Genomic DNA, 23,683 nt, shown 5'->3' on the forward strand with positions numbered 1-23,683 from the left:
TGATTCATGAGCCAATAATCACTGGTTCTTCTGACTCATTGATTTTAGAGGTGATACCTCCAATGAATCTCCATCTTCTGCTTGGTGTGGTAAATCACCTGTACAAATCTTTAAAGAATGTTTGGCCCAAAGCCAGAGAATGGTCTGCTGCTCTTCATATTGATGAAGAACCTTTCCATGGAGGACACTTTGCAGGCAATCAATGCTACAAACTCCTCAACAATCTGGACTTGCTTCAGCATCTTGCAGAAAAAGATTCTGCCTTCCAGGCTTTTGGTTTTGTGGAAACCATGAGAAAATTTCAAGTGGTTGTATCTTCTTTGGCACAAAACTTGGATCAGATTACTCAGAAAGCATCAACCAGTTCAAAGCCGTTTTCTTGGCACTGTCAATGTGTAGTGTTACTCCGAAGGTGCATGCTGTGTTTTTTCACATCAAACAATTTGTTGAAATGAAGAGAGCAATTCTTGGCATTTTTGGTGAACAAGCAACAGAAGCAATTCATCACAATTTAGTGCCCATTAACAGAGGTACAAGCGATCTCTTGGTCATCCTGACTATGGCCAAAAGCTTTTTGCCTGCATTAATGACTACAACAGTAAGCACTTGTGAAGAGAACTCGAGAGTATAAGAACTAAAGATTTTCAGAATAACAAGAACATGATCTAATTCGAAATTTTAAGATTATTTATTTCAGTGTAAAAATATTCTGTATTTTCAGCCTTAAGTAACAACAGAATATGTTGCATTATGCTTCAACTGCTTTTTACAGAAATCGAATTGTTTTGAATGCTGTAAAAACGCAAAACTTTGAAAAGCTGTCATTTCATCATTATGTGCTAAAGGTAATAAAATTTGAAATTGGTTTTCTCTTGTGGACAAAATAGATGGATTTCAATTCTTACATTTTTGGAGTCTGGATGCACAGGGCTTTCAGCCAATATAAGTCATTTTCTTGGCACAGCTCAAAGTAGTATCTTGTGATTTTGTGGAGTAGTGTGTTAAACATGTCAAGTCAACAATTTATCAAGTAAAAAAATTACAAATAAAGTTTTGTTTATTTCTTTTTTTACATTAAATAGTGCACTTGTCAGCAATTTTATGACAGTTATTTAGGTTTTTAAAAAAATTATTTTTTTAGTTGGAAAAAGTAATACCGTAATGAATCGTTAAGTATCGTTATCGTTTGAGTTACGATATGATTTACGATATTTATGGTAATTGACCAATAAATATCGTAATGAATCGATAAGTATCGAAACTTTATCGTGCAAATTTTTTGGGTACGATATTATCGTAATATAAAAAAACTTACGATACGTACATTCCGATATCTTATCGTATCGTAATAAGAAAAGTTTCGATACCCAGATCCTTAGTTAAAAGAGTGAATTAACTGTAAAATCCGAATTAGATTTTCGCAAATTCCCTTCGCATTTAACACTCCATCGGAAATTAATTGGAAATTAATTACCGAAGAAAAGAAAACTATTAAAGCTGTAAAAGTTGATGTTAAAAAGTTACTTTTAAACAAATATTACTTTACATAACTTAAATTAAATTATCAAGTATATTTACATTTAAAAGTAATTCATTTTTTAAAAAGTAGCGTAGTAAAATAATATGTTAAATGTAAAAATTACTTACATAAAGTTAATTTTAAAAATGCGTAACTTTACTTGTTAAAGTAATTTATTATTACTAAAAGTAATTAACATAAAAATGTTATTTACTTTTTCTTTGTCTATGTAAAGAGTACACAGCAAAAAACATAACGCAAAAATAACGGTTACATAACGGTAAACGAAAATTTTGGCGTTATGTTTACCGTTATGTTAAGTTGAAATAGTGTTGAAAGTGTTATAATGCGTAAATGGTGCTTAAATCATTAGTATAGTAATATATATTTGCAAAGCGTTATGTTTAACCGTTATGTTAAACAGATTATTTTATCAGTAAAAAATAGCGCGAGTTTAAAGAATCTTTGCAATTTTTGTTTATAAGGTCTTTACTGTTTTAGTTTTCTTATTTTATTTTCTCAAGGTAGTTACTTCTTAGCATTTAAACGACATTTGGGTTGTTAATGATTAATATTATATATTTATTTATATTATTAATATTATTTAATAATATTGATAATCATAATAATAATAATAATAATAATAATAATAACAATATATGTATGTATGTATGTATGTATGTATGTATGTATGTATGTATGTATGTATGTATGTATGTATGTATGTATGTATGTATGTATGTATGTATGTATGTATGTAATATTGCTAATTCAACTATTTTCTTGGTCCCTTGGAGGCTTAAAGATTTTAGGAGTTCACTGTATTTGTATGTTGCTTAATAATGTTCTTTACTACTATTTATTTAATACTTACCATTTTTTACTTATTACTATTCTTAAAATTAATTTTATTTTATATTGCGATTATTAAATAATGTTAAATATACTATTTGTATAATTTAAGTTTTCTAAGTAATAATATTACTGATTTCTACAATAATTAACAGTTCAAAATGATAAAGGCTGTTGTTGTCAAGTATCTTGGTGAAAAGAAAATTGTTCTTGCTAGTAATAGCAATATTGCAGACTTTTTAACTAATGGTAAGCTTATTTTTTAATGCACATTCTTTGTTTATTCAATCTTCTTTTTTTTTTTAATCAATCTTCAAATTCTTTACAGTTCATTTTTGTCTTCATACTAATCAAGTTATTATATATGCCAAAAACAATGGTTGAGCTATTTAATTTAAAATTATACTTTTTTAGCTTCTAAAAAGTTTGATAACAGTGATATAAGTGGCATCATGTGGAATGGATGTGAAGTCGATTCTGAAACATTTGTTGCCATTTTAAATGAACAAAATCTAGAAGTGGAAGTTGTATCCTTAGCAAAAAATAATGAGCTCAGCACTTTTGTTCAAAGTTTAAAGGGATTTTCTCCCGTTAAAGCTGTTTTTTCAGCTGTAGATAGACACTCTGATCCTGTTTCATTTGATTTTAACAACCAACAATCCATTATTCCTCAACTTCCAACTGAATCAACATTATACCAAGACTCTAATTATGAAGATGTACTTGAGGATTTAGATGTGTCTTCAAGATCGCAAAATTTAAGTTTAATATCAACTGCTGCACAAGTTGCTGAACCACCAAAATCAAGTGCTGAACCACCTGGATCTCAAAAAGTAATTTTATCTTGTTCTAATTGTAGTTTTCAAACAAGTAAACAATATGTAATGATATCACATCTTAAATTACATGGTCAGGAAGGTTCAGTTGTATGTGAAAACTGTTTTTCAAAATTTAAAAGTGTTAAAGGTTTTAAACTTCACAATAGAAATTGTTTTGCTCCTTTTGATACTGAAATTGAAGTAATTAACAATAATAATGATTTTAATATTGAAAAACCGGATGATTTTCAATTTTTGAAGGAGAATAGAAAAGATCAACTTGCTGCATTAGCTCTTCATTTGCGAGGAAAATATCGATGCTCTGAAAATGTGGTAAACATTATTTTTTCAAGCTTGCAAAATATTTTTAATAATAAATCACAAAATGAAGAGATTTCTACAATTTGTAAAGAACTATCAACAGAATATTCTAGAACAAGATATTTTCAAACTGCTTTTAAAATGCCACAAATTCAGTTAGTATACAAAAACAGTTTACATGGATGTTTTATTCCATTTAAAGAAATACTTCAGTTTATTTTTACATCAAATGAATATGATAAGTTTCTAGAGTATTCTTCAGAAATATCTATCTCATTGTATTCAGATGATTTAGGTGTAACTAATCCAATAGGCAAATCTAGAGGAAAGCACAAGTTGTGGGTTTTATATTTTCAGTTGTTAAACATTCCGCAATGCTGCTTAAGTAAATCTTTCTCAATATTCCCTTTAGCAATAACTGGTTCTAAATCTGTTAAGGTAAAAGGCTTTATGAAATCTCTTCTTCTTGACTTGGTACAATCTCTAAATGAACTATCATCGATTGATTTCTCAACTTTAACTAATGCTAATGGTAAAAAATTCATGGTAAAGTTAAAACACTTTATTGGAGTTTCATTAACTTGCAATGCAATTGCTGGTTTTAAAGAGGGTTTTAGCAAGAAAGTTGTTAGGTGCTGTAGAGTTTGTAATTCAACCAGGTCAGAAATGTTAGTTTATAATAAACATTCTCAGTGTAAAATAAGGAGTTTAGAGGAACACAAGATGAGAGTCAAAGAACTAGATAATTCTAGTCTTCCCCGAGTTGAACGTTTAAAATGGTCAAAACTATATGGCGTTCAATCTAACAGTGTTCTATCTGAAATTAATGAATTTGATGTGACAAAGCAAGTTCTTTTTGATCCAATGCATGATTTGTTAGAAGGTGTAATACCTTTGCAGATAGAACTTTACTTGAATCATGGGGTTTTGAAAGGTTTTTTTACAATAGATAGCTTGAACAACTTTATAAAATTGTTTCAATACCCAAAAGACAGTGAAAAACCACCTGTAATAGTAGATTTGGTTATTAAAGGGAAATTTGGCAGTGCTCAAGTTCTTTCTATTTGTCGTATTTTACCAATTTTTTTAAGAAGTATCACTATTGATTGTCATTTCTTGTGTCTTATTAAGCTGCTGCGTATTCTTCAAATGTGTCTCTCTCCAGTTACCACTGAGGCTTACTTCGTCTCTTTAGAAGAAACAATTGCAGCCCATCATACTCTTTTTATGAATTTATACCCAGATAAGTTTATACCAAAGCTTCATTTTCTTATTCATTATCCTGAGCAATCCAGACAATTTGGTTCACTACGATACCACATGTGTATGGCTTTTGAGAGGAAACATCAAGTAATAAAAAATGTTAGGCATTTTAATTTCAAAAATATGCCTTTAAGTGCTATGAAGAGTATGGTTTTAAACACTGTTGCATCTTTTTATAATTCTTTTGGAGAAATTAGTAATGGAGTTCTTTGTGAATTAAATCAAGTTACTATAAAAAAAAATATTGTTACCTGCATCCAGATTAATGGAATTAAATACTGTCCTGAATCGTCTTTATGGTTTCATGATGGTTTTCAATCTTCTGCTTTTATTATTAAAGAAATTCAAGTAAAAGGAGAAAAAACAGTATTTATTACCTCACAGCTTCAGTGCCTTAATTACAATGTGTTATGAGGTTTTTTTACTGCTGTTGAGGACAACACAGTTCCTTTTAGAACTATTGCAGCTGAAGGCTTAGCTTTTCCTTGGCCAGCATTTTATTTTAAAGAAGGGGATATTTTCTATATTGTACCCCCAGCATTGCCATTCCTTATCATATAGTTGCATTGAAATTTTATAAAAAGTTTATATTATTTGCAATAAATATGATTACTTTAGTCTAATTTGTTTTCTTTATTTTGTCAACTTTAGTAGTTGTAAATGCTTTCTTTTGTCAATTTTCACATGATGATACAAAATGTTTTTTATTATTCCTATGTTTTTAACATTTACATTAATAATAAATTTTTAGATTAACAGAATCCCTTTTGATGGTGATATTAAACAAACTCTCATTGATTTTTTTCCACCTCACATTAAACTATTTCTGAGCAACAAGTTTTCTATTGAAGATAAGGTGATATCTAGAGAGCTAATGTCTTGTTTATTAGCTTTTTGCTGTTTGCATGCGCCTAATCATAATAATATCAAAAATAGAATATTGTTACGGAAAATATTCTTTGCAAAGTTAAAGTCTACTTGCATTTCTTTATATCCTTCTTACAGCCATAAATGGGTAAGAATCACGTCTTTGATACTATAATATTTTTTATTTTTTTTAATTTGTAATATTTACTATTTTAATATTCATTTTTGATCTCCTTCCTTTTCCATCATTTTTATATTTTACTTCAGATTTTCAAATTTGCTGCTGTATACATAAGTTGTTTGATTCAATTTATTTAATTAAAGTTTTTAATTTTCTATTAGGATTTCTTGTTCAAAAAGTTGCCTAATAATTATCGCCAAAGACAATTTAGTAAATGTCATAGTTTAAAGGTTAAGCGATTTCCTCATTTTTCTGTTGTAAATAGTTCCATCAATAATAGTAGCCGAGCAGTAAATCCAATTTTGTCCGAATCAGTTGTAGATAAAGAACAGCTATTACAAGATGTTGAAGTAAGATTTTTTCTGTGTTTATTAATTTTTGGATAAAAATCATTTCTAATTCTAATATCAGAAATTATAGTCTAGTTAAGTAAACTTAGACGCAAAAAATTTTGAATGTTATAATTAATATTAAGTGTCAGGTCATTACTTTATTTTATTAAATAGTTATAAAATAAGGAATGTATATAACTCTTTCTTTTACCTAGAATGAACTTAATAAGAAAAAGCCATCACTTTCAACACTGTCTATTCTAAACAGACATCTTTTTAATAACGAGACTTATAGTATATCTCCGAAAAGAGTTACATATGCTCCTGGATTGATGCTGGAAGAAGCGATTCGTTTGTATCCTATTTTTAAAGATTCGTCTCTTAAGATTCAAAAGATGTTGATATGGATTACTCCCGATTCGCAAACCCATACTGAAAGTTTAATGCTGCTCCAGAAATCACTTATTTCTAAGAATACAACTGATAAATTGTTTATGAAAGTTGATGTAAATTTTATTTTATTTTTTTTATTTGGTATTAAGCCAGTTCTATAAAATATAAACTTAACATTGATTCAAACCCATTTAATGTATTAATAATAGTTTCTTTTTTATGGTTGCAATACTTATTTTGTATTTATAATATTTTAGTGTGATTCAATACATGAATACTTAAGAGTGCCAAGCTTGTATGGTCCACAAGTTATCTATAATACAACGGAATATGGAGTAAGGAGTCGTAGAGGTGTCGAGATGGATGTTCAGCCCTTGATCAGTACATGTGAAATGGTGGTTGTTTTGATGGCCGTTTACTATTTGCTAGATTTGACATATCCTTCTTGTTTTGGGCAGCTTCTGGGATGTTTGCAAGATATTTGCGGCTTCGGACGATCAGCTTTACTTTCTAAAAAATGCATTTTTCTTTTGCAATCTTTTTACAGCAATGTGAAGTATTTTTGAATTAATAAATGTCATTAAGTTAATTTCTTCAATTATTTTGTAAATAATTTTCATGATTATGAAAAATAATTTAACATAAATATATTAGGAAATTAAACTGGATGAATTTGTTTTATTTTTTAAATTAACTTTTATAAACATAAAAAATGTTCAATGTTAGTTTATTTAGCAATTTCTGTTATTAATCATGGGTTTCAAAAAACCTACTTTAAAATAATTATAATTTGACATAACGGGTAACATAACGGATAAATACCCGTTATATCAGGTTTTAAACATAACGGTAAAATACGCGTTATATAACGGGAGTTTTCCTCTCACATAACGGCTAATTGGCGTTACGTAACCGTTATGTTCAAGGCAATTTTGCTATGAAAAAACATAACGCTAAAACCGTTATGTTATTTTCATACATATTAAGTATTAAACATAACGGCAATGAACCGTTATGTGCGAGGAAAACTCCCGTTATGTTTTTTAAAAATATAACGGGTTTTTTATTTACTGTGTAGTTAAGTAAATGATCTCAATTTCTATATCATCATCAGCGTTATTTCTTAAAATGTTAAGAATATCTAGCTTTATAAAATTAAGCTTAAAACCTGATTCTATTGCTGTCATCTTGAATAACTAAAAAGAAGTTGATGTGACTGGTTAGACGAGACCAAAAAGTTTCGAGGAATCCGACTGACTTTAATGTAATTTAATTTCTATTGTTTTAAACAAGATTTGTAACAATACGCAACGAGCGTGGCTCGCAAAAAAAAACAATAGGTTGCACGTCCTTCTCTGGTTGAGAAACTAAAACATCCCTCAAAAGGAGGTCCATAAAAATTACCGTAAATTTTTTATTCGCATGTTAAGTTTCTTTCAAAAAAAGTTACAAATACGCTAATTAAAAATTTTAAAAATGATGGAATCGGATAATGGTATCTTAGAAAATGTATACAGAGATGATGACATCCAGAATAGTACTGATGAAGATGATAGTGATGATAATAGTGAGCATGAATTCAAAGGTTATTAAACTTTTTCTTCTCGTATTGTTTTATTAGTAATAGTAAAATAATGCAAAAAAATGATGATAATAATGTTAAGCAACTTAAAATATGTGCACTCTAAACAACTTCCTGAAAAATCAAATTATAGCTGTTGGAGTTAATATCCAATAACTAATGTCTACTATTTTCACCAGCAATAAAGAAAAAAATTGTCCAAATTTTTCAATTAATGTCATAAGGCTGTTATGGTATACTTTAACCAAGTTTATATATATATATATATATATATATATATATATATATATATATATATATATATATATATATATACATGGGCGCCGGCAGGCAAGGGCAAGGTGGGGCAGTTGTCCCCCCCCTGGAAAAGCAAAATAACAAATTTTGATATTTGCAAAATTTCTTTTAACTGTTTATTTCAATATCTTATCAATTTAACTCATTTATAGTTTACTCACCGTAATGTAAATGACAAAAGTTTAAATGAAATATTACTATCAAATGCAATGACTTCCACGATGGCGGAAGCATTTTTATAAAGGCATATTTTATATTTTTAAAAAAAGATGTTTGAATGAAAGTTTAAAAAAAAAAATGATAGAAATAGATCATAGAAAAATAAAAAAGGAATAAATAGAAAAAAACAATAGATAAAGGAGAAGTATAGAAAACAAAAAGAAGAGAGGAAGAAAAAAAAGGAAAATAGAGGAAATAATAATAAAAATTACAATAACAAAGTTCTTACGCAAACAAATAAACTTCGAACTAATAATAATAATATATTCGCTCTACTTATTCTACGCTGTATTGAGCACTCTTACTGGAAGTATTAACATAATTTCTACAATACTATATATATATATATATATATATATATATATATATATATATATATATATATATATATATATATATATATATATATATATATATATATGTATATATATGTATATATATATATATGATACAGAGAAATGTAATAGTTTTAGATTTATCAATTATGATATGACACTATAAGTATGATACAGAGAAATGTAATAGTTTTAGATTTATCAATTATCAAGTATGTTTATAGAGATGGGTTTGGGCATATCGAAGTGATAGATTTTTGGTGAATTGCAATACAAATAATGGTGTAGAACGACAAAACCAATCATTTAAACATTCATACCTTCAACGATATAAAAACTCCTCAATTACTAGCATGCTCACAATCCTAATTGAAGAATTCTTTCCTGATAAGCTAGAGAAGTTCTTTACTTTGTTTTTAGTTTATTTATATTTTACATTTATCTTTTATAGGTTTACAGTAGTAGTTTCAGTATGGTAAAATATAAATTTGTCTGGAATTCTATAATTTAGATAAAAAGTTATAGTTATACATATATACATATACTTTTATAATGTCATACATACGAGCATTTTAATTTGCAATAGTAATGCGTGTCTATATACTAGTACATAATTAAACTAAATAAAATAGTAATGTAAAGAGTAGCAAATGTATTGCAAAAGTAAATGCTGTAGTTTTATGAATTTAATATTTTTAATTAACTTATTTAGCTGAAAGAAGCGAACCTTAAAATGCACTCCAGCTATAAACTCTATAATACAACTTTCCCTGAATATCTATTCAACAGACCACATGATTTTATCAAAAACTGTTTAGAGAAGATTGCACTTGCTAATGACTCTGAGATGACTGGAGCTTGGCCACAAAGTCATGGAGTATTTACGGTAAACAGTTTCTCAGGTAATAATGAAAGTTACACTGTAGATTTTGGAAGTGACAAATTGATGCCAAAATGTTCTTGCACAAGTTGGCGTGAATCTGCATATTTATGCAAGCATTTTTTCCTGGTATTTATAAGATTTCCTGAAACATGGTCATGGAATTCTTTGTCATCATTATATAGAAATTCTCCTTTCCTGACTCTGGACAATGATGATGAGAATACTGTATACATTCCAATCAATTCACCAACTCCATGTGAAGTTGGTGATGAATCAATATTATACGGAGAGTGTTTGTCTCCGGCACTTAATGACTCGATGAAAAAAACCGTTGTAACAACTTCAACTCTTTCACATATTCGCGATATGTTAAACCAGATAAAAAACTTAACATATTCGCGATATGTTAAATCAGATAAAAAACTTAACATATTCGCGATATGTTAAATCAGATAAAAAACTTAACATATGATGTCGATGAATCAACTATTGATACCAGTGAAGTTTGTGAAGATTTGGCAAAGGTCTTAAAGAAATTTTCAAATGCCACCAAAAAGGAAAATGGAATTCCAGTTAGAAAAGAACTGGGGGAACCCAAATGAATTAAAATATATAAATAAAATATACAATAAATAAAAGTCTCCAACATTTGGTAAGTATTTTACATATTGTTTTACATGGCATTTTTTACATGGTATTATTTTACATTTTTACTTGTTACAAAATGACATTTTAAAGATCTATATTTTTCTTATCATTCTTTTTCTTTCGTTGATCTGATATTCCCAATTTTCTATGAGTCCCCTTCTCCTACTACTCCCATTTTTTGAAATGTTAAAATTTAAACTATCAAAAAAGATTACAATCTTTGTATTCGTAGCGTTAGAAAAGCGCTCAACAAAGTTACAACAAGATTTTAATAAGTTGAGTTCTCCGTGAAATGGGAGCAGCAGTTTTGGTATTTACTAACCCGCAAAAAGTCTGTTTAAGAAGTTTAAGAATATTTTACCTTAATACTTACTGTTTTACGGGGATAGATGCGGTAACGGAGAAAGAAGACGGTACTGGGTAATTTTCAACAGGGGAATGAAGATGACAACAAAGTTGGAGAGTGGAAGGAACAAATGAGTATAGTGCTTATAGTCGACTCCCTGGCTACAGGACATGATTATTAGTGAAAAATGTAGACACTTTCTTGTATTTGTATTTAAGATTTGACATTGAAAACAATCTGTTAAATATTAATACCAGAAGTAACATCTTAATAGTTATTAACATTCAATTGTTATTAACTTTATTTTTAAAAAATTGTCTGCGCAGTATCACAAAAAACTATTTCTGGCGGAAACCTTTTAGTCTAATTATCGGTTTCGCCAAAACTACTGGATTATACTCGGGTTTAGGCCTACCTCTAGTCCAATTTGCATCGTAAAAAAAAAAATCTTTTAGCAAAATATGCAGCAAAAAATCTAACATTAATAACATTTAAAACCTTCGTTTCACAAAACTCAATATAGTTGTATCAAATTTGAAAAATTCATTTCCATTACCAACCCACGGACGTAAAAATACAAAGTGCAAAAGTTCATGGCCGTGTTTTGATCAAATTTACGGTAATTTTTACGGACATTGCGGAGTGACCTCCTTTTGAGGGATGTTTTAGTTAAGGTTCTTCACGGAAGCAAAAGTTTTCGAAACTCTATTTTTGTTTCGGTAAGTTCGAAATAATTTCAAACTAATTAATTTTGCATCGAAACGATTTTTTCATTTCGAAATTGTCAAATTTGTTTCGAAATATTTTTGCGATTTCGAAATTCTAAAAATATTACCGAAACAATTTTTTACCTTCGAAATTCTAAAATTTGCTTCGAAATGTTTTTGCGATTTCGAAATTCTAAAAATATTACCGAAACAATTTTTTACCTTCGAAATTCTAAAATTTGCTTCGAAATGTTTTTGCGATTTCGAAATTCTGAAAATAATACCGAAACGATTTTTTACCTTCGAAATTCTAAAATTTGCTTCGAAATGTTTTTGCGATTTCAAAATTCTGAAAATAATACCGAAACGATTTTTTACCTTCGAAATTCTAAAATTTGCTTCGAAATGTTTTTGCGATTTCGAAATTCTGAAAATAATACCGAAACGATTTTTTACCTTCGAAATTCTAAAATTTGCTTCGAAATATTTTTGCAGGGATTAGAACCCCAAAGGTTCTTTTACAGGGATTAAAACGCTCAGGATAAGATAGGGGTTTGATATTTTGTGACATTTTGTGGAAAAGGGAGAAGGGGGATCTGAAAAGTTTTTTGCGTGACATAATTTGCGAATGACCACGAATGATGGAGGGAGATACTATATTTTAATTTCTAATTTAATATGAAAGGAAAGGGAGTAAATATTTTATTCCGGCTCTGAAAAAACTACATTCTATTCAACAGTCATATTTGCTTTTGTTAACAAAATAAAATTAAAAAGATTTATAATGTTCAATCAAATAAAAAGATATTAGAAATACATGTATAAGTACTACTATTTAACTAAATCGACTTTTAGTCGATTAGTAGAAAATCCAAAGTCGATTACATCGACTCTTAGATTTTTCTAAGTCGACTAATTTCGACTTTTTGTCGATTTAGTCTTAGTCGATAACAACACCAGTTTAAACACTTTAATTTTAAATTTGCATAACGTAAGTTTAAACTTTAGATTTAGAATTTTTATAGAACTTTATAGAACTTTATAAAATTTTATAGAATTTACATAAAAGTTCGTGCGCTTTTCCTAAATGATATAATTTAAAAGTTATAATATGCAATTCCTTTAAGGCCTGTAACGCACGTATATGAAACAATTGTTGCAATGTAAACGGCTAATTACTCTCTTGGGATTATTTAGATGAGATTTACAGCGATTTCAAACAATTATATTTATACCTTAGCAATCTTTTTGTTACATAACTCAAAATTTTAGTTCGAGTTGTTAAGGCAAAATCAAGTTATTAGGTTTTAAAGATTTACTAAAAACACGTGTTTTACAACACATTTTTGGCCATTATGGATAGTAAAATTAAAAAAAAAAAATAGCTGCTTTTTATTTCATTTTAATATAAATTTATTCTCATCAAAAAAAAAAAAAATCATAATTTTGATTACTAAAAAAAACAACTTGTTTTCAGTTGTATGCCACCTTAATATTACCAAGATAGTATTATTTTGCCATATATACATATATATGTATAATATATCTATATATATATTATTCATATATATGTATATATGGCAAATTATTATATATATATATATATATATAATATATATATATATACATACATACATATATATATATATATATATATATATATATATATATATATATATATATATATATATATATATATATATATATATATATATATATATATATATATATATATATATATATATATATATATAATAAAAGGTATACTTGCCGAAAAACCCCGTGGTAAATTATTTAGGCACCCGGTTATTTTAATATTATTATGCAAATAAAATATAAGGTATTAAAATTACTTTTTGGAATAAATTTAACTTTCCAAAATTCTTTTTTTTTCTTCTTGTAATTAATTTCACTTTTCGAAATTCTTTTTTTTCTTTGGAAAATAATTTCACATTTCGAAATTTTGTTTTTTCTTTCGAAATTAAAATCAGTTTTCGAAATACACTTTTTTTTTTTCGAAGTTAATTTCACATTTCGAAATTCCGTTTTTTCTTTCGAAATTAAAATCAGTTTTCGAAATACACTTTTTTTTTTCGAAGTTAATTTCACATTTCGAAATTCTGTTTTTTCTTTCGAAATTAAAATCAGTTTTCGAAATACACTTTTTTTTTTCGAAGTTAATTTCACTTTTCGAAATTCCGTTTTTTCTTTCGAAATTAATTTCAGTTTTCGAAATACACTTTTTTTTTTCGAAGTTAATTTCACTTTTCGAAATTCCGTTTTTTCTTTCGAAATTAATTTCACATTTCGAAATTCCTTTTTTATTTTCGAAATTAATTTGGCTAGTTCGATTATTTTCATAAGTTTTTATAGATTTCGAAAAGAAAGAAGTATTTCGGTACCGTTTTAATCGAAAATTTTCGAAATTTGCAATTTCGATAATGAACCCTAGTTTTAGTATCTCAACCGTCCTTCTCTTATAGGTCCATGGCCAGTCTAAACCACTGATCTCAAAATATAATTGGATAGCGTATACGAAAGATTTTTTGAAGCCAGTTTTGGCCTCCCAAGATGGTGGCGGAATTAACGAATGGTGATATGAAAATTAAGAAATTGATGATAATCAAGTTTTATATCTTAAGCTCAAAAATTGATAAATATATAAGTTTCTAATAAAAATCTAGTTTATTTGTCTAACATAAGATTTTTTTCACAAAAATAACGGAATAATACATATTTACATAAACTTCAAATATAAATATTTTTTTTATTTAATGAAACATATTCTTACAATAAGTTGTTCTATATTAATTTTCTGTTTTTCGTTTTTTGGAATAAATATAAGAAAATAAAAATTCTCAGTAAAACTAAGTACAAATTTTAATTTTAATTTGCTTAAATTTAGTTTGTTTGATAATAGTGAAAAAAAAGTATTTGTTTGCTTGTGCAGAAATCTCAAGTTTCAAATAGTTAGCATTTGTTACATAATTTATGTACCTTTAAGTTCTTAACTACCCAATGCCGTGTGCTAGAAGGTTAATAACACAACTGCATGGTAGGCAGCTGATTTTATTTTTAAGATAAAATATTTTTTAAGCATTAGTTTTTCAGATAGGCACTACAAAATTATAAATGCTGCATGAACTATTAGCTGAGCACTGTGATTATACACAATTCAGAGGTTCCTTTTAGAGTTAAATATATATATATATATATATAATATCATAAAAATAGGATAAATCGCTTCCTAAGTTTTTTTTCCAGTTATTTTGGCAGTTTGTTCTTTACCCAGGTGATAAAGAAGTATTTTTGCATAGCTTTCTGAAATAAGTTTAATCAGTGCAATTAAATGGTTATTAGTTTTAGCTGAGTCAAATATATGAGAAGTTTGTTCATTAAATAATTTTGAGTAATCAACTGATCTCAAAACAGCACTAGAAATGGCATTTTGAATTCCTATTTCATTTGGAAGGTTGCCATTTATTGAGGCAAACAACCTTTGGAAACATCTTTCGTTTTCTTTGCATATGATAACAACACTTTTGGTTTGTTTAATTAAACCTCCTCTGTATTTAAATTTTAAAAAACTGGTTTGTTCGAAATGATAAGAAAGTACTAATGCATTCCAACATTTAATGCAGATGGTTTTTTGTAAACTTATGTATCATACATTTTTTGAGAAAATACATAATGTTGATAATGTTTGATAACATACAAAATATATGTTATCAAAAAATTCCCTTAATAAGTTGTTTTGAATAACAAGTCAAAAACAATTGACTCAATCAATTAGAGCTGAAATATTATAAAGAATAATATATAAGTAAAATAATATATATTAAAAAATAAAATTTCGTATTTAACATTCTTACAAAATACTATATCCATTAATTACATTTATGTATTAAATAATCCTAGAAGGAACCCCTGAGTTGTGTGTGCTCACAGCACTCAGCTAATTGTTCATGCAGCATGTACATATCTGGTATCTTGCTACAAAAATTGAAAATATAAAATTTGTCAAAATTGTAAGTAGACACCACTGCCACTTACCATACAGTTATGTTATCAACCTTCTAGCACACTGCATTGGGTAATTAAGAACTAAAAGGTACATAAAATATGCATATTTAATCGTAAATTGCACTTAAAAAGTATATTGAATATTTTGTACCTTAATATTTAAATAATTTCTTTAATTGTCTGATTTTTTTAGAAATCATTTCATTTCATTAAAATTTTTAAAACTTTATTTCATAGTGTAGTTTTTCTTTAAAAACTCTGTCTAATTATTTTCTTTCATATTTCTATAAAAAGCCTTGTGAAATGTACATCGGTCACTGCTAAAAGCTCCGATCGCCACCATCTTGGGAGGCCAATTTTGGCTTCAAATTTTTTCGAAAAAGACAATTATATACGCTATCCAATAATATTTTGAGATCAGTGGCTTCATTATTTATCATATTTTGAGTATTAGTACTAATTTATGACTCATTTGACTGATTTATTCTAAAAGTGTACTTAATCCTCTGCATTTCTAATAAAAAGTAACACCCATATTGTATAAATTAAGCAAGATATAATACAAAGTTTGTGATTTTTAAACCGCTATCAAAATGAAGTCGTTGAAAGTAACATATGGTGCCAATGAAGCTTCTAAAATAATGTTTGAATGGTTAGACGAAGATCATAGTGAATCAGAAAGTGAGTCTGAAAGCAGTTCTAACTCAGAAGATTTAGAAGCTGGTAATCTGCTAATTGTGACAATGTTTATTCATGGGTACTTCTTAGAGAAGATTCAACGATAGTTCAACACATTCATTTTGATTTTGTCCTTATAAAAGATATGGAGTCAATGCAAATCTCGATGAAAAGTCAACTATTTTAGACTGTTTTAAAGAACTTTTTAGTGACAAAATTTAAGATGAACTAGTTAGATTTATTCTTCTGCCTCTTACAAAATGCAGATAAATAGTCCATGTTTAAGTTCATCTATATCCTGTTAAGTTTATCAGTGTCATGGTTGCAATGGGATTAGATAAAAGACCCTCAATTAAAGACCATTGGTCACTAACATATATATTGCAATCCTTGGTATAACTTTATGTTTCTAAGAAATAGATTTGAAGCAATATATCATAGAATGCTTCAAGTTGCTCCATCTCAAGTAAGCCATGCTAAAGAAAAAATTGAACCGTTTATGAAAAATCTTATTGCAAATTATCAAAAAGCATTTTATCCACATGAAGATGCTTCTGTTGATAAAATGGTCATTAAATTTAAGGGAGATAGAAAAATAAACAATATAACCCCAGCAAACCAAGCAAATACCATATTAAAACATTTGGCTTGTGTGACAGTGCTACTGGTTATGCCTTTAACATCCTTATGTACTTTGGAAATGATTCATCTTATAACTCTGACACTAAAGGACAATCACAAAATATCTTTGAATACTTACTTTAAGCTCTTGGAAAGGAAAAAAAGAAAAAAACCATATTTTTGCTAATAGATATTACACAACACACTCTTTGATCTACTATCTAACATCAAAATCATTTCACTGCACTGGAACCTTAAAAACAAATTGTGAGAATTTTCCAGATAATATCAAGTTCTAAAAGGTTGTAGAATGAAACATCTACAAACAAATTATTATCGCAGTGAATCTGAAATTCTACTTGTTCAGTGGTAGAATAAAAAAGCTAAAAAACCAGTTGTAGCAAGTTTGTAAAAAATGTTGTTGCAGTATCTTCTCGTCACAATAGATTCAGGGAAGTACCAGAAATTATTCACCGGTACAATCTATCAATGAATGGTTGTGATGGTTTATACCAATCTGTTTCATATTACAGTAATCTAGATAGAAAGACAGTTAAGTGGTGGAAAAAATTTTTTAGTTGGCTAATAGAAGTAACTCAAATTAACTTTTACATATTATATCTGTTAACTCGTCCAAATAATTCAAAAAGAATTACTCTAAAAAAATTTAAAGGGAATCTTATTGAAGAACTAGTTAATTCTTGCATTACCATGCTGCCTGATAATTCTACACTTTTAAAAAGAGTTTGACAAGTTTCAAATCCAGTCTTAGAAAGATTCAACAATACAAGACAATTGATTAAATATGTTGAAAGCAATAGAAATTGTGCAGTCTGTAGTACTCCTGTCAATAGAAAGCACCAAAATTTTATACGTTCTGGCTGCAGTAATGAACCTCATTTGCATCCTAAAGATTGTTTTTTGATTTACCATTCCATATAATTTATTTTTATCATTGGAAGCACTTGAGTTTTTTTTTTTTCTTTTTTAAAAGCCTATTTTACAAAAATTTGATTTTTTTCTTTTTAAATTTTCAAAATTCAGTTCTAAATAAATCTGGTTCAGCTTTTTTCTCTTCTCAAAAGAAAAGTAAAACTATTTTTTATTACTTATGATTCCATTTCCTATGTAAGTTGTTATGTCTTTTAAAATATTTTATTCTTAAAATATTTTAAATATATAAAAGAATTTTGTTTTTGATTTAATTTTTTTTCCTTTCAATAAAAAACGTTTTTGAATTCCTTGCATTTTTCTATATAAAATGCTGTGTATTTAACTTTCATGTATTTTAAAGATCTTTTCATAAGCTTTCTTTATATATATATAATTTGTTGTGTTTTCAAAGGGATTTATCACTTGAATTTCTACTAGTTTTGAACAATGTGATTTTAACTTTCTTTTTTCTTTTTTTTTTTTAAGCAGTCACAGTGAAAAGTTTTTTAAAAAATTGCTGTAGTGAAAGAGTCAAAAAATGATTAATTTGCACTTGATGAGCATTGGCAGACCACGTCTTTCATTGCGATTTTACCAAAGTAAATACGATTGGTTTAACAGACACGCATTTTGTCAAAATTCTCAATGCTTTCATCATCCATGCTACCAAAATGAATAACGTTTTTTCTATTTCAAAATAGTGATGTATTTTTCTTGAAGCTACTTCAATATCGAAAGGATCGCCTTGAGAATCTTTTACGCCTAATCCTAATAGATGACAGAGATAATCCTAATAGATGACAGAGACAATCCTAATAGGTGACAGAGATGATCCTAATAGATGACAGAGATGATCCTAATAGATGACAGAGACAATCCTAATAGATGACAGAGATAATCCTAATAGATGACAGAGATGATCCTAATAGATGACAGAGATAATCCTAATAGATGACAGAGTTAAGCCATAGAAACTTGTATTTTGTAACTTGTACTTTGTATTTTATTTTTCTACATTTAATTAACAACGCAAAAGCATTTTCTTGAGTTGTTTTTAACGTTAGTTTTATAATTCTGCAACTGACCTGTTTATCCTGTTAATCCTCAGAAACTCAGAAAACACGGTTTATAAAGCATGATATTTCGATTGTACCTTATTTCATTTTGATTGACTATTTCTTAAGAGTTAATAAGTTTTCACTTTAAAAAAAATTCCTAGTTTTATATTTTGTTTAATTGAAAATCTATTTCAAGAAAATTAACCGTGTTATAACGAAGAAATCTAACAACACAATTAACGTTAAATATTCCCACGCGGATAGCCGTTACATTTAATTTTAAACTTTCGAATCAAAAATCAATTATTCGAATTTTTAATCTCCAAGACTAAGGTTGAGGCTCGAAGTTAAAATTTTATTTGAATAAGAAAAGAATTAAGTTTTATTTGAGAAAGAAGAGTTGAATCTTACTAAGCTCACAAAACCCACTTCATAAACCAAATTTTTTCACTTACTTAATATTAATCCTTCTATCATGTTTTTTTAAAATTGATTATCCATTACAAGTTGAAAGATCTAGAAGAGTTAAATCAACTAAATCTAGAAGAGAAAAATCATCTAATGTCATCGAACTTCTTCTCCGCTACAAATTGACCTTTAATATCTAATGAATAACAAGGTCATTAAATGTGTTAACGCAGCCCTTGTTTTAAATAAATTAGGCTTAGGGTAAACATGTTTTTATATGAAACTCGTTTTTATATGAAACGCTGATATTAAGGATGCCAAAAAATCTATTAAGCGATTAAGTAAATATCGATTAAGCGATTAAATAAATATCTATTAAGCGATTAAATAAATGGCTTGAAAATATCTATTAAGCGATTAAAAAAATGGCTTAAAAATTGTACCACCCTAAGTCTGTCTTTAAACGAAGCCGGGCTTGGGGTGATGTTTCACCCCGAGTGCGGTTTTTCGTTGAAACTCGGTGTAGGTCATATTGTTTTGTATATTGGAAGTAAACCTCTGTCTGGGAAGAATTAATGGTTTTGGAGGAGGTTTACTCTCATTAGCTTTACTAGTCCTTTCAGAGTTCAAGCTACACATTTGTACAGTTTTTCCTATGATTCATATGATTACAAAAATTAGACATTATGTTCATAGAAATTCAAATGATTATTTTTTTATTATATCTAAAATTATAATATAATAAACTATATTTTAAATCATGAAATATTTTTAAAACCATTATCTCTTGTGCATCTTGTGTATTTTGAAGTAGTAAAACGAATTTAAAAACTCGCTACAAACGAAATTCTAAATTTTAATTCGCATTAAAAAGTCACTCACTCCAAGTGAAACATGACCTACACCGAGTTTCAACGAAAAACCGCACTCGGGGTGAAACATCACCCCAAGCCCGGCTTCGTTTAAAAACAGACTTAGGGTGGAACAATTTTTAAGCCATTTTTTTAATCGCTTAAAAGATATTTTCAAGCCATTTATTTAATCGCTTAATCGATATTTACTTAATCGGTTAATAGATTTTTTGGCATCCTTAATATCTGGATTTCTTTCTATTTGTAACTTGAACTTTCATTTCACGGATTCCATCCGTCATTTTGAAATCGTTTTTCTAAAACACAAGGAATAGAGTTAACTGACCAATATCTGGCCACATCGTACTTATTGTTTAAAAATAAAAATTCATGCAGTGTTACATGAATAAATAAATCAGCATATAAATAGGAATATTTAGGGAGGATGTAATTCATAAAATTTTTAATAAAATCAAACTAGATGTGTGTTTATGCATCAGTTTTTCAGATGCTAGCTAAAAGACTTAATTCTAGCCGCTTCTTACCTAATTATAGCCATCGGCTAGATTTAGGCATAATTTCCTTTATAAATTTCATGTTTTTACACAGAAAAAAATTCAACTGAAAGAAGAAACATGACAGAAGCAAGAAACTAGAACACCAATATTTAGATATGTGTGCAAAATTTTTAAACTATTCAAATATTTAATTATTATACATCTTTGTAAAGAGCTTTAAATCAGTATTACGATGGTGAAAATTTCATAAAAAACTAATGATTCCACTAAAAGTTATGCCCATTTAAGTGACAAAAATTCATTATAAGGAATGCTTAAGAAAACTGCAACCAACCTAAAAAATTAGCGTTCGGCTTACGGTGGTTTTATAATTGAACTTCATTGTTTAGTTTATAGCGCATTGCTTTGCCTCGGTTATATTTTTATTCAACTAATAACAGAATATGGTTTTTTGTGTGTGTGTGTGTTTGTGTGTAAATCACGTTTTGAATACTTTAAAAAATCACCATTATTTAAAATAAAGTTTCATTTTTCTAAAAAAACAATTTTTTAATGAATAAAAAAGTCAAATACACAAAATGCTCATAATTGTGAATCCCCCCCCCCCCAACCTCTACAACAGAAGAATATTTGGTACCTTTACTGCGTGCAAAAATAGAATATGAGCGTGTCATTATTTTTTAATGAAATTTGGCAGGTACATAGAAAATAGATATATAAAATTGATCCAAAAGTTAGAAAAAAAACCCATCACTCCTTCAATGTCAATTCACTTCCAGAACAGGAATGAAGTTTTCAATAGCAATGAAATCACTAAAAAAGTTAGTAAGTGCAAAAAAAAAACAAATTACAGTAAACTTACAACACTCTACTTTTAAAATATTATCTAAGTCAATATAAAATTCTAAAAAAAGAGACGAGAAAAATCCATCCATACGACACCTACCTCGAGCACGTGGTGAAAAAATGGTCACAGATTTTATCTTTAAAATCGGTGCCGTAAATCGCAGATACGCACGTACCTACAATATTCATGTTAAAATAAAAACAACAATATAAAAACAAAAGAAAAGCAAATTGTTCACGTTTTTTTACTTTTTTTTTTATTTTTACGGTTTGGAAGTTTTATTTTTTTTTCCTCCTGTTGAAGATAACAACTTATTTAAAGAATCTACGTGAAATAATAATTACCCATTGTCATTTTTCAGTATTGTGTCTCGATGTATGGTTTGGCTATATGCCAGCATATGCCGCTAATCTGAAGAGGAATCGTCGCTATTCTGGCGCATCACTTGCCAGTATGTATTATTTTTCAATTTAAATAGTAAAAGTGCTTTCAAAAAAAAGTATTAATAGTAAAAATCTTTTGAAACAACATGAAAAAATAATGTTAATGGTAAAGTTAAAAGTCTCGCTTATCCAAGTTTTAAAACATAAAAAAGAGAATTTTATAGAATGAAATATCTTAAGATAGAAGCAAATGAATGCTTTTGAAGCTTTACCATCACATGGATCCCACGTTTTTTTGAGTTTTTGAAGAAGCAAAATGCAAATTTCATGAATCGAATATATTTTAAAAGTTGGTTGACGTAATGAAAAAATTGTTCATGAAATAAATTAAATTAAAAGTAGTACAATCCCTGCATAAAAGTAAACCGAACATCTCCCTAAATATAGATATAAGTAAAACGAACATCTCCCTATATATAGATATAAGTAAAAAGAAACATCTCCCTAAATATAAATATAAGTAAAACGAACATCTCCCTAAGTTTAAATATAAGTAAAACGAACATTGTATCTTCCAATGATATATACTAGATGATATATAATAGATGTCTATATAACCAATGATATATACTAGATGTCTAACTTGCGGGATTTTGTTGGACGAAAAGTGAAGCCGCTTTTTTTGTTTACAAATTGAATCCGCCATTTGTAATAAGGGCAAAAACTATATCCGCTGATTTGTAATAAGGGCAAAAACTATATCCGCCCATTTGTAATAAGGGCAAAAACTATATCCGCCCATTTGTAATAAGGGCAAAAACTATATCCGCCCATTTGTAATAAGGGCAAAAACTATATCCGACGTGCAAAATAAAAGTTAAAAATGCACGTTTTTGTCCGAATTAAAAATGGCTCCCACGGCTTCACTTTTCGGATCGAAGTTAGACATCTAGTATATATAATATATCATTGGTATCTTCAAATACAACATGTGTATTTTTCATTATTATTTTTTATTCAAATCTCTTTTTGTAATTTGCCAATGCACCATTTTTGTAAGTAGATATCAATTTATTTGTACAAATATTTAATTTTACTCCGATATTTATTTTAAACGATGAATTACGTTCATCGATGGCTACAAAATCATTATATGTGCGTGATCTTTAGATTCTGGTGTCTGAAATAATGAGATCAACTATATTTGACTAATCTGTATCTTAAACTGGTAAATTTGACACTCTGAAATACGAAGTCCCAAAATGCGCCCGTATTTAATCCTTATGTTTGACATTTTTCTGCTCAATCAGACTTTTTTTTTTTGTTGAATATGCATTCAAAATAAATTTATTCCATTTTTGTATTATTTTCAATCTTTTTTTTTATCCATGATCAAGAGTATTTTACCATTTTTCTTTTTAAAACATTTTTCTTGTTAAATATAAATTATATAAAACTTTAAAACTTATTTGCGTAAAATGATAAAATCAAAATTAAAGTCAAAATCAAAATGTCTGTTCGGAACCGCGCTCCATTAATTTTGAAAGAGCCAGTCAAGAGCTGTATATTTTAGCAATTCGAAAACATTTAAGTTCATTTAAAAAGTCAAAGAACTTTGGTTTTCGATTTTGACTGAAAGTGTGGACACCACACTTTCAGTCAAAATCGAAATACCGTTAAAAAATGACCCCTGCATCCCCTTGATTGAAAGAAATTATTTTTTGAAAAAAAAAAAAATTCTTTATCTTGAAATCAATCATAAATTGTAATTTGGTTTCAAATTTTATCAAAATATATTTT

The 23,683-nt window shown here is 27.9% G+C and overlaps 1 protein-coding gene and 1 long non-coding RNA gene across 3 annotated transcripts; both read left to right on the top strand.

Annotated features, from left to right (window-relative positions):
• Window positions 1-2,495: 2,495 nt before the first annotated feature.
• LOC149877944 (uncharacterized) lies at window positions 2,496-7,214 on the top strand. Of its 2 annotated transcripts, XM_090074159.1 has the most exons (6): window positions 2,496-2,620; window positions 2,786-3,204; window positions 5,525-5,788; window positions 5,983-6,171; window positions 6,369-6,659; window positions 6,804-7,214. In XM_090074159.1, exons 1-6 carry the CDS (start codon window positions 2,533-2,535, stop codon window positions 7,110-7,112), a joined length of 1,560 nt encoding a protein of 519 aa, XP_089930285.1. In that variant the 5' UTR covers window positions 2,496-2,532; the 3' UTR covers window positions 7,113-7,214. The 2 variants fall into 2 exon arrangements, with proteins under 2 accessions (XP_089930285.1, XP_089930286.1); XM_090074160.1 differs by lacking the exon at window positions 5,525-5,788.
• Window positions 7,215-7,984: 770 nt separating this feature from the next.
• Window positions 7,985-10,613, top strand: LOC149877945 (uncharacterized). Its single transcript, XR_016448016.1, has 2 exons — window positions 7,985-8,131; window positions 9,204-10,613. It is a non-coding gene; the product is annotated as an uncharacterized LOC149877945 (long non-coding RNA).
• Window positions 10,614-23,683: the final 13,070 nt, after the last annotated feature.

This window comes from Hydra viridissima, unplaced genomic scaffold, assembly GCF_058129835.1.
Source record: "Hydra viridissima isolate aposymbiotic clone 2 unplaced genomic scaffold, HvirCarnegie_v1 scaffold_16, whole genome shotgun sequence".
In the NCBI taxonomy this organism is placed as follows: Eukaryota; Metazoa; Cnidaria; class Hydrozoa; order Anthoathecata; family Hydridae; genus Hydra; species Hydra viridissima.